The 13,206-nt window shown below is 45.3% G+C and overlaps 1 protein-coding gene across 1 annotated transcript in view; it reads right to left on the bottom strand.

The window, feature by feature from the left end:
- The window catches only part of rassf4a (Ras association domain family member 4a), a 69,417-nt gene that overhangs the window by 16,059 nt on the left and 40,152 nt on the right, over positions 1-13,206 (bottom strand). Inside the window, exons 2-3 of the mRNA XM_046359107.1 lie at positions 8,258-8,321; positions 7,981-8,056 (exon numbers count right to left, since the gene is read on the bottom strand). Coding sequence (XP_046215063.1) covers positions 7,981-8,056; positions 8,258-8,301 — 120 coding nt within the window. The 5' untranslated portion in view covers positions 8,302-8,321. The remainder of the gene's footprint in view (positions 1-7,980; positions 8,057-8,257; positions 8,322-13,206) is intronic.

Here is a 13,206-nt window from a genome sequence, read left to right as displayed (position 1 = left end):
ACTCACTGAAGTCAAGTTTTCACGAGCGGGCACAAATCGTGCTCCATTGACAGCATGGCCAATGTTAAAATGTTTATAATTTTAAAATTGTAAAAGAGCCCCTTAATCCCAGATCTGGGACCACACAGCCATTCCACTGAATAGCAGGCTAGTGATTGTTTTGCAATGCTTGCAGTTAGCCACTGTCACAGATTCCTTCCAAACCACTCATTGTTGAATTTGCGATTTGTCGTGTAATGTTTAAGTCCAATTGCCGATGAGCACCTGTACATTTTATCTGTAATTTCTCTTCATTATTTCTCTTCATATGACAAGGATTAAAAATGATTTGCCAGTAGATTGTTGACTTGATTCATGATGACTGCTAGCTAAAATTGTGAAAGTATGATGTTTACATGATCAGTCCAATCAAAGCTACTGTACATATAACGTGATTTGACATAATTTTATCTGTGGCCAATGACCTTGAGCCTTCTTGGATGGGCACTTCTCGTGTAACTCTATGGCAGCACGCAAGGGGCAAGAATTTTCTAGCTCTAAACTTAGACTTGACAGTGACATAGTGTCCCCATGAGTGACAGAACACTGAGCCAATCACGGCGCAACGCTCCATATTTTCTGCTGGCAAGCCCCACCACCACAGAAAACACTGAGCTAGGCTGAAACACCTGCATTTTGGAGCTGCCTTACTCAAGAAAACAAAAAAGAGACCATGTTTGTACGTGGCTTTATTAAATCAATGATATATATACATATATATGGCCCTTAGCTGTGGTATATTGGCCATATGTAACAAACCCCCGAGGTGTCTTATTGATATTATAAACTGGTTACCAATGTAATTAGCAGTAAAAATAAATGTTTTGTCATACCCGTGGTATACGGTCTGATATTCCACAGTTGTCAGCCAATAATCATCCAAGCTGGAATCACCCAGTTTATAATTCCCATTATAACCTGGGTCGTTTGAGCCCTCAATTCTGATTGGCCGATAGCCGGGGTATATCACGGGTATGACAAAACATGTATTTTTATGTTGCATACCAGTTATATGACGCATTGCATCGTGCCTAAGAACAGCCCTTAACACACATGCACATGACGCATGCACACACACACACACACACACACACACACACACACACACACACACACACACACACACACACACACACACACACACACACACACACACACACACACACACACACACACACACACACACACACACACACACACACACACACACACACACACACACACACACACAACCGGTTTACCTGGCAAGGAATCCAACTACAGGTCCTTACAAAAATGATTTCAGTGTTTGAGACTGTGGCGAACCATGACTATTGGATGTACAGTGCCTTGAGAAAGTGTTCTTATACCCTTATTCCACTTTTTTGTTGTGTTACAGCCTGAATTCAAAGTTCTGGCTTCAGACCAAGAAGTCCTTGAGTGCCCCAGCCAAAGCCTAGACTCGAGTCCCATGGAAAATCTGTGGAAATACTTTCTGTTCACTGCCACTCCCTGGCGTGGCAGGTAGCCTAGTGGTTAGAGCATTGGGCCAGCAACCGATTGAATCCCTGAGCTGACAAGGTAAAAATCTGTCGTTCTGCCCCTGAACAAGGCAATTCACCCACTATTCCCTGGTAGGCTGTCAATGTAAATAATAATTTGTTCTTAACTGACTTGCCTAGTTAAATAAAGGTTAAATAAAAATATCAAACTCAACAGAGCTTGAAGAAATTTGCATGGGAGAAAATCCCCAAATCCAGACATGCAAAGAGGATACAGGCATACATAAAATGACTCAAAGCTGTAATCACTGCCAAAGGTGCAAAGTATTTCATTTTTAATACATTTGCAAAACTGTCTAAAAACATGTTTTCACTTTGTTATTAAGGGGTATTGCGTGTAGATGGGTGAGAAAAAAAATCAGTTTAATCAATTTTGAATTCAGGCTGTAACACAACAAAATTTGGAATAAGTCAAGAGGTACTTTCTGGTATATCCAATTTTTTAATCAAGAAAAAAACAAACAGAGCATCACTTAATGCACACAACATTATATTGTGTAGTTGGACCGTTCTAGTGTAGACTCTTTTGCAGGAGAAGCAATGCTTTTTGATGACAACATCAAACAGGCTTGAGCCGTGCTTCAGGCTGCAACTCACACAGAGACAGCACAGCTGCCCCCACCCCAGATATAATTTGTGCCCCCCCAGTTTTGCTTCTCCATAAACATAAGAAATAGTAGACAAATTAACTTGCCTGTTTTTTGCCAATGTAGCGCTGCCAGTCCTGCCAGGAGGCGCAGAATGGGACAGAGGCTATGTCTCTGCCTATCCCAGTCTGCTGTCCCCACATGCTTCAAGATGGCCACTATTGTTCCTGTACCCATGAAAGCAAAGGTAACTGAACTAAATTACTATCGCATGTAGCACTCCCTTTTGTCATCATGAAGGGCTCTGAGAGACTAGTCAAGGATCATATCACCTTTACCAGACCTGTCACCCTAGGCCCACTTCAATTTGCTTATCGCCCCAACAGATCCACAGATAATGCAAACACCATCGCTCTGCACACTGCCCTATCCAATCTGGAAAAGAGGAATACCCAGGTAAGAATGGTGTTCATTGACTATAGCGCAGTATTCAACACCATAGTACCCTCCAAGCTCATCATTAAGCTTGAGGTCCTGGGTCTGAACCCTGCCCTTTGCAACTGGGTCCTGGACTTCCTGACGGGCCGCCCCCAGGTGGTGAAGGTAGGAAACAACACCTCCACTTCGCTGATCCTCAACACTTGGGCCCCACAAGGGTGTGTGCTCAGCCCCCTCCTGTACTCCCTTTTTACCCATGACTGCGTGGCCATGCACGCCTCCAACTCAATCATCAAGTTTGCAGATGACACTAGAGTGGTAGGCTTGATTACCAACAACGACGAGACAACCTACAGGGAGGAGGTGAGGGCCCTCGGAGTGTGGTGTCAGGAAAATAACCTCACACTCAACGTCAATAAAACAAAGGAGATGATCGTGGACTTCAGGAAACAGCAGAGGGAGCAGCCCCCTATCCACATCGACGGGACATTAGTGGAGAAGGTGGAAAGTTTTAAGTTCATTGGCCTACACATCACAGACAAACTGAAATGGTCCACCCACACAGACAGCATGGTGAAGAAGGCGCAGCAGCGCCTCTTCAACCTCAGGAGGCTAAAGAAATTCATCTTGTCACCAAAAACACTCAAACTTGTACAGATGCACAATCGAGAGTATCCTGTCGGGCTGTATCACCGCCTGGTATGGCAACTGCTCCGCCCACAACCGTAAAGCTCTCCAGAGGGTAGTGAGGTCTCCACAACACATCACCGGGGGCAAACTACCTGCCCTCCAGGACACCTACACCACCCGATGTCACAGCAAGGTCAAAAAACGATCATCAAGGACAAAAGCCACCCGAGCCACTGCCTGTTCACCTCACTATCATCCAGAAGGCGAGGTCAGTACAGGTGCATCAAAGCGGGAACCGAGAGACTGAAAAACAGCTTCTATCTCAAGGCCATCAGACTGTTAAACAACCATCACTAACATTGAGTGGCTGCTGCCAACATACTGACTCATCTCTAGCCACTTTAATAATGGGAATTGATGGGAATTGATGTAAAATATTTAATCTACTGCATCTTTATGTAATACATGTATCACTAGCCACTTTAAACTATGCCACTCATCTCATATGTATATACTGTACTCGATACCATCTACTGCATCTTGCCTATGCCGCTCTGTACCATCACTCATTCATATATCTTTATGTACATATTCTTTATCCCTTTACACTTGTGTGTATAAGGTAGTAGTTTTGGAATTGTTAGTTAAATTATTCGTTGGTTATTACTGCATTGTCAGAACTAGAAGCACAAGCATTTCGCTACACTCGCATTAACATCTGCTAACCATGTGTATGTGACAAATACATTTGATTTGATTTGAATGTGTGAACGTTTCATCCCAAAATAAACTGGTCACATTATTGATCCTTTATTTAACTAAGTCAGTTAAGAACAAATTATTATTTTCAATGACGACCTAGGAACAGTGGATTACCTGCCTTGTTCAGGGGCAGAACAACAGATTTGTACCTTGACAGTTCAGGGATTTGAACGTGCAACCTTCTGGTGACTAGTCCAACGCTCTAACCACTAGGCTACCCTGCCACCCCAACATAACTTTCTAAGGACTGTTTGAGCAAAATGTTTCTGTGAAAAAACAGTGTGGCTAGCTCAAATGCTGACTGTTGCGTCAATCAAAACTGGACGTTCTAAATAACTGTTCTAATCACACGGATTTGAGCGTACTCTGCATAGATCACTGTAGAATGATCACACCCGTTTGTTGGTATGTGTGAAAAGGTTAATGGAAAATGTCTAATGTCAAACATGTAAAGTTTGGTGTACAGCAGGGGAGGTCTCTAGGCCCTCTACCCTTTTCTATTTTTCCCAATGACCTGCCACTGGTATTAAACAAAGCATGTGTGTCCATGTATGCTGATGATTCAACAATATACGCATCAGCCACCACAGCTAATGAAGTCACTGAAACCCTTAACAAAGAGTTGCAGTTTGTTTTGGATTAAGCGGGCAGTAATAAACTGATCCCGAATAGGGCTGTTGGGGTGACCATATTACCGTCACACCGGCGGTCATGAGTCATGAAGGCAGTCAAATTCCATATGACCATGTTGTCACGGGAATTAGGCTTCTCCAAGCTCTGATGCTGCTGGTCATTAGTAGCCTACCAAACATGCTAACTGCCTGGTACACAGCACTCTAGTGTCCATCTAATCACTCTGACATCAATGCAAATCTATTTAAAAATCTAATGAAACACTTCATGAGAGCCCATGAGCTCATGTTGTGCATTATTTCTATAGGCTATGCAATTGCAGGAGAAAACAGAGTGATGGTCGCTAATAAAAAGAGGAGGATCCCATCAGCTTTCTATCGGCTAGGCCTACTATATGTATTTCTCAACTTTCCTAGTATTAAGCACTTTGGTTATATTTACAACAGAAGTATAGCCTACTCGGCTGGCATCAAGAAAGGGAAAATGTCCTCCATTCGCTATTTAAATGCAAAGATACATTTTTTAGATGTCTTTTTTCCCGCTGTCCCTGTTTCGAGACAGGTGCATGATAATGGTCCATTCTAAATCAAAACACATGTCACACATATATTGTTCAGTATATGTAAAGACTAGATTAAATCAAGAATAGTCTGATGGGTGACAATATTAGCTTATCACTTGTGAATTATATGTTATCATGATTATCATGAATGATGCCCAGCATAAGAATCAATGCGACTTGTTCGAATCATAGTCCCACACATCATGTAGCCTAGCGCATAGGCTTATATGTTTTAATAAGATTCGTATCACTAAAGTGGCCAAATAACTTTTTAAAATTAATCACATTAATCCGCTTTACAAGGGGTGTAGAGCCTAACTGGCATATATAAGCAGCGCGTGAGTTTCAAGTTTGGGGAAGATCATTTTCACCATAAAAATGCATCTTTATGATAAAAGCATCACATGCATAATTGCATTTGCGGTCACTTTTGATCATGATGTTTTCCGCTAATGGAACATTTGCTCTTATAGCCTACTACCATGTGTGCATTGCTGCACTTATAATGTTAAGAAATAGCCTAATAATTTCTCAACATTTAAAAATAAAAATAAAAAAATAAATAAATAATAATAAATAAACACAGAATATCTAACTATAATGCAGGGTTAATAATACTACTAATAATAATCATTGGATAACAGATCTGCTCTCGGAACTCAATATAATAATTATTTCAGAATGTTAAACCCATAGGTTTTTAGGTCTGTAGTAGGTTATAATAAACTGAAAATTGCGTATCAATTCATAAACCATGTGCCATGAAATCGGGACATCGAAAATCTCTTCCCAACCTTTTTTCAATCCATATGGCAGCGCTGTCAATTTTTTGGTCCTCAAATGAAACTGGTATATATTTTTTATTTATCACAATTTTCTTTAACCAATTGTGTTCTTTATCGCAGGGCCGACAGACAAGTTCCTTACTTTTCCCCCCTTCCACTTGATAAAGGTTCCAATTGAGGAAGATTATTTTATTATTAATTACTATATTTAGTTTAACCACAGTATTTGAGGTATTATTTGTTTAGACTTTTCTGGTGGATTAAACTGAAATTGCAACCAACTTTCTATGGCTTGTTTAAAAACATTACGATATTTTTTTGGTCCTTCTGAGCTCAGTTTATTTTCAGTGGGTTTTCAAATGTATGCACACATGACTGTAAGTCGCTTTGGATAAAAGCGTCTGCTAAATGGCATATATTATATATATATATATATTTTCATTTTCAAATAACCGAAAGTGAGCGGTTGTAATCTGAATAATGGGAAAAAGGCCATTCTTGAACATGCGGTGAGACATTCTTACTAATTTGTAAATAAAGCCAGTTTGTTATCTAGAATTATTTATTTTCTGTGTTTATAGGCGGAGAAACCAAAAGCCCACCGTGGCTATTTTTAGAAAATTGTCAGTCCACATGTCAAGTGTAAATCCCCCATTGTATTTACCCATGTTCTCTCTTAACTCCAGGACCACTGACATTTTTTGTTTGTTGTTGCCTGATGCAGGACTCTAGTGCCAGAGAAGAGAGACTCTCAGACTGAAAACAGCTCCATTAATTTACGAAAAGATAGTCAATTTGTGCCACAGTTTAGACAACCCATAGATCAGCTTTCTAACTCCCCCTTGTGATCGTGTGGTGCAATGACAGAATGCCACCATCTACCACTAGCGGCCACGGCATAAGCTCGTAACTTTCAAAGGAAGAACCCCTGTACCTAGTCAGTTGCAAAACTGAATGCATTCAACCAAAATGTGTCTTTCGCATTTAACCCAGCCCCTCTGAATCAGAGACACTCATGGTTCATCCATCCATTGATCTATTAATTCACAGGAACTTCCTCCCGTCACTTCTCACACTACATACATGACTTTAGCACATAGCTTCACTGCATCAGTTGGCTACACCACAAAAACACAAACATTTACAGTATAACTGCTTTGCTAAGCACCTCATCAAGACGTAATTTGTAAAAACAAAAAAGCCTTTGTACATGTGTACTGCAAAGTTGTGGTGAATAGGTTTCTAACTATTGCATTGTACATCAGTACAGCTGGCAGTGAGTGTTTGTGTGTGTGGAGAAGCAATAGATAAACTGGTTCCAGTTCAGTTGGATGTCTTCATACATTAATCTGACCCCTTTAAGACGTTGTTATACCTGAACCGCCAAACTGACAGGCAGGCAGGCAGGCAGGCAGGCAGGCAGGCAGGCAGGCAGGCAGGCAGGCAGGCAGGCAGGCAGGCAGGCAGGCAGGCAGGCAGGCAGGCAGGCACAGGCAGGCAGGCAGGCAGGCAGGCAGGCAGGCAGGCAGGCAGGCAGGCAGGCAGGCAGGCAGGCAGGCAGGCAGGCAGGCAGGCAGGCAGGCAGGCAGGCAGGCAGGCAGGCAGGCAGGCAGGCAGGCAGGCAGGCAGGCAGGCAGGCAGGCAGGCAGGCAGGCAGGCAGGCAGGCAGGCAGGCAGGCACGCGCACACACACACGCACGCACACACACGCACACACACACACACACACACACACACACACACACACACACACACACACACACAGATCTACTGATTTACAATGCAATAGTTAGAAACCTATTCAGCATAACACATGAACAAAGTATTTTATTTGTTGCCTTTAGTCAGTCCTTATCAGCATGGGAGTGTAGATGAGACCTGCTGATTACCTACCGCAAGGTGAGTAAACTACTCCAGATACAAGTGAAAGAGTTCCCACGACTATAGGTGACTGATGGACAGAGTAATTTAATGTACCAGGCCAGTTTACGAAGGGCTCCTACCTCTCTGTGTCTGAGTTGGAAGCTCTTCCCCTCATGGTAACAGTTGTAGGTCCTGAGCATAGACAAGATGTCTGACCTGAATATCAACACAACACCAGAGAGACAGACAGGGTTAATGTAGGTATTGATGCATTCCACTCGTGGTACATTAACATTGGATAAGTAAGAAGCTCTGTATACGTTAGTTCATTAAAAAAAAAAAATTACACATGACTACATACATGTGGTACTACGTAATCTGAGGTCATATGCAGGACAGACACACAGCTGGACTCACTTTGGGATAAACTTCTCCTCATCCAGCTTCACATAGTCAGCCATTCTGAGATTCTCTCTCCTAGCTGTGAGAGAGAGAGAGAGATTTATGTTAACAAAACAACGCAATAATTTGTGTTGGGACGTAACCAGAGCTTTCTGTTCTATAGAGAGATGCTGTAGGGGGAAAAGTATACACGCTGTACAATATACACACTGTAATAACATGAATGAAGTTACTAACATTTTCAGAAACATAGACTCAATTTCAGAGCACATACAGTAGTAACGTGTTGAATATGAATTACACTAATACTTTCATCTGTACAATCTACAGACTAAAAGTGTATTACAGGAGACCGGAGGCAACACTCCTTCCACTTTTCGTGCTACATTTCAAGATGGTCATGGTATGGAATTTAGGAACTTATCTTTCTATTTTCCCAGGGAAGTACCTGGCTATCAATGGGGAAAAATAGGGAATAGTTGCATGTAAATACCTGTCTGGACTAAAGCATGTATGGTGTGGGGGTGTGTGTTTGTGTGCGTGTGTGCGTGAGCGAGAGCGAGAGCATGAGAAAGAGAGCCGAGCTAGCACATTTGGTTCCTTGGCAGTTGTTGAACTTTGGTAAAATGGAACGTTTTTTAAACGTTCTCAGAATGTAAATTTTTAGGTTGCAGGGAGTTTCTGAGAACGTGTTACTATGGTTTCCTGAACATATAGAAATGAATTTGCTTAGGCATTAGTCATGCAAACACATTTCCTTTTAATTGTGTGTCATGTCGTGTGTGTAGGTGGCAGAGAAGTCAGGTGCAGGAAAATCAAACTTGGTATAATGGAGTAGTTTAATAACGTAAAAACAAAACTCCAAAACCAAAGTACATAATAAAAATAGACGTGGGTACAAGAACCCGTCGCACACCAATCATTAAAACACGAGCATAACAATAAACATTCTCTGACAAGGACATGAGGGGAAACAGAGGGTTAAATACACAACATATAATGAATGGGATTGGAACCAGGTGTGTAGGAAGACAAGACAAAACCAACGGAAAATGAAACATGGATCAATGATGGCTAGAAGACCGGTGACGTCGACCGCCGAGCACTGCCCGAACAAGGAGAGGCTTAGACTTCAGCAGAAGTCATGACAGTACCCCCCCCCCCGACTCTAGCCGCGCGTCTGCACCGGCCTTTGGGACGACCCGGAGGACAAGGCGCAGGGTGATCCGAATGGAAACGGTGGAACTCTCGCAGCAGGGAAGGATCTAACATGTCTAACACGTCCTCCACCGGAACCCTGAATCTCTCCTCCGGACCGTATTCCTTCCAGTCCACGAGGTACTGAAGGCCCCTCGCCCGACGTCTTGAATTCAGGATGGATCGAACGGAGTACGCCGGGACCCCCTCGATGTCCAGAGGAACCTCCCGTACTTCAGCCTCCTGGAGCGGGCCAGCCACCACCGGCCTGAGGAGAGACACATGGAACGAAGGCTTAATACGGGAAACGGGGGGAAGCTGTAATCTATAACACTCTCCTCAGGACTTTAAATGGCCCCACAAACTGTGGACCCAGCTTCCGGAAGGGCAGGCGGAGGGGCAGGTTTAGGGTTGAGAGCCAGACACTATACCCCGGTGCGAACACCGGGGCCTCACTACGGTGACGGTCTGCGCCAACTTTCTGGCGCAGTACGACACGCTGAAAGTGGACGTGGGCGGCGTCCCATGTTTCCTCTGCACGACGGAACCAGTCGTCCACCGCAGGAGCCTCTGTCTGACACTGATGCCAAGGAGCCAGAACCGGCTGATACCCCGATACACACTGAAATGGAGAAAGGTTAGTGGAGGAGTGGCGTAGTGAGTTCTGGGCCATTTCTGCCCAGGGCCCACTCCCACGGCTGGTCCTGGCAATAAGACCTCAGAAACCTACCCACATCCTGGTTAACTCTCTCTACCTGCCAGTTACTCTCGGGGTGAAAACCTGCAGTAAGGCTGACCGAGGCCCCCAAACGTTCCATAAATGCCTTCCAAACCCTTGACGTGAATTGTAGCTTGTCGTCACCCCAATCAGACACTATATCCTCAGGCACCCTGTAGTGCTGGAAGACGTGTGTAAACAGGGCCTCCGAAGTTTGTAGGGCTGTAGGGAGACCGGGCAAAGGGAGGAGACGACAGGACTTAGAAAAACATTCCACAATGACCAGGATCGTGGTGTTACCCTGTGAAGGTGGAAGATCGGTTATAAAATCCACCGACAGGTGTGACCACGGCCGTTGTGGAACAGATAAGGGTTGTAACTTACCTCTGGGCAGGTATCTAGGAGCCTTGCACTGAGCGCACACTGAGCAGGAGGAAACATAAACCCTCACATCCTTAGCTAAAGTGGGCCACCAGTACCTCCCATTAAGACAGCGCACCGTCCGACCGATCCCAGGATGACCAGAGGAGGGTGACGTGTGGGCCCAATAGATCAGCCGATCGCGGACAGCAAACGAAACGTACAGACACCCAGCTGGACACTGAGGGGGAATGGGCTCTGTACGTGACACCCGCTCAATGTCCGCGTCCAGCTCCCACACTACCGGTGCCACCAAACAAGAGGCTGGGAGTATGGGAGTGGTATCCATGGACCGCTCCTCTATGTCATACAGCCGAGACAGTGCGTCTGCCTTAACGTTCTGGGAGCCTGCTCTGTAAGAGAGGGTAAACACAAAACGGGTGAAAAACATGGCCCACCTTGCCTGGCGAGGATTAATTCTCCTCGCCGCCCGGATGTACTCCAGATTGCGGTGGTCAGTCCAGATGAGAAAGGGGTGTTTAGCCCCCTCAAGCCAATGTCTCCACACCTTCAAAGCCTTAATGACAGCCAACAGCTCCCGGTCCCCCACATCATAGTTTTGCTCTGCTGGGCTGAGCTTCTTAGAGAAGGCACAGGGGCGGAGTTTCGGTGGCGAAGCCGAGCGCTGAGAGAGCACAGTTCCTATCCCAGCCTTGGAAGCATCCACCTCCACTATGAACGCCAAAGAGGGATCCGGATGGGCCAACACAGGAGCCGAGGTAAACAGAGCCTTCAGGTGCCTAAAAGCTCCGTCCGCCTCAGCTGACCACTGCAAGCGCACCGGCTCCCCCTTCAGCAGTGAGGTAATGGGAGCAGCTACCTGACCAAAACCCCGGATAAACCTCCAGTAGCAGTTGGCAAACCCTAAGAATCGCTGCACCTCCTTCACCATGGTGGGAGTCGGCCAATTACGCACGGCTGTAATGCGGTCACTCTCCATCTCTACTCCTGATGTGGAAATGCGATGCCCTAGGAAGGAGACGGACTGTTGGAAGAATAGGCATTTCTCAGCCTCAACGTGCAGGTCATGCTCCAACAGGCGACCAAGCACTTTGCGCACCAGGGACACATGCTCGGTGCGTGTAGCGGAGTATATCAGAATGTCATCAATATACACCACTCACCATGCAGGTCCCTGAAAATATTGTCTACAAAGGATTGGAAGACTGATGGAGCATTCATCAACCCATACGGCATGACTAGGTACTCATAATGCCCTGAGGTGATACTAAATGCCGTCTTCCACTCGTCTCCCTCTCAGATACGCAGCAGGTTGTACGCACTCCTGAGATCCAGTTTAGTGAAGAAGCGCGCCCGTGCATTGACTCAATTGCCGTGGCAATAAGAGGTAGCGGGGTAACTGTACCTCACCGTGATTTGATTTAGACCTCGATAATCAATGCACGGGCGCAGAGCTCCATCCCACTTTTTCACAAAAAAGACGAAGCCATTTGTGAAAATTCGAAAGCAATATAGAGTGGAAGAGCGACTGTGCGTTTGGACAATTAATAGACACTGCAGTAAATAAAACTGAATAAAAACATCTGTCTTGTACGAGACCGGAGTCTACACAGACCAGTGCACTATAGCCAATCAGAACTACAGTAGGCCTTTAGTCACGACTTCCGCCGAAGTTGGCGCCTCTCCTTGTTCGGGCAGCGTTCTGTGCTTGTTGTCACCGGCTTGCTAGCTGCCACCGATCCATGTTTCTGTTTTCCATTTGCTATATCTTGAGTGTACACACCTGGTTCCCATTTAGTTATTATTATTTCCCTATTTAACCCTCTGGTTCCCATGATGTGTTGTGCATGATTGTTCCTGTTATGTGTTAGTCTTGTGTGTTAGGGTTTGTATTTCCCTACGTGGATACTTTGTACTGTTTATTTTTTGCTGTTGAGCAAAGTACGTTATTTTCACTCAGTTCTGTTTCCTGCGCTTGACTCCGTCCTCACCTATACACCACTGACGCTGACAGAATCACGCACCTCATTATGGAGTCAGCAGGTACACCCAGTCCTCCAGTACCAGTGTAGGAACAAGTCCAGCAGCATGGAACGATGAGAAAGAGGGGGTTTTCCTATAACCTTATCAACTTCTCTCCAACTAATACCACAACCCACACCGCATGGTCACCCCATGGGATTCGGCTCTCGCTCCTGAGGGCATATGATGGGACAGCTGCCGGGTGCCAGGGTTTCCTTTGCCAGTTGGAACTCTACCTGGCGACCATTCACTCGGCTCCCTCGGGATACAAGAGTGTGTCCGCCCTCATCTCCTGTCTGTCTGGGAAGGAGCTTGAGTGGGACAACGCTGAATGGGGAAGTATCGATGCAGCGTCGTTCGGCTGAGGATGAGGATTTCAAGCTTGTTCCATATCAGACAAGGGATGGGGAGCGCACAGGAATTCTCACTGGACTTCAAGAGGGCCCTGATCGACCATTACAGATGTAGTCTACGTGTGGATGTTCGTGGGGAGCTGGCCTGCATGGATATCACCCTTACCCTCGACCAGCTGGTGGATTTATCCATCTGGCTGGATAACCTGTTGGCCACCCGCGGATGTCCATCCCACAACACCTCCGTAGATACACCCATGGAGCTCGGAGGTGCTGCTCTAAGGGTGACTGGA

Source organism: Oncorhynchus gorbuscha, linkage group LG08 (genome assembly GCF_021184085.1).
Source record: "Oncorhynchus gorbuscha isolate QuinsamMale2020 ecotype Even-year linkage group LG08, OgorEven_v1.0, whole genome shotgun sequence".
In the NCBI taxonomy this organism is placed as follows: Eukaryota; Metazoa; Chordata; class Actinopteri; order Salmoniformes; family Salmonidae; genus Oncorhynchus; species Oncorhynchus gorbuscha.
This window is presented reverse-complemented; position numbering and strand designations above follow the sequence as displayed.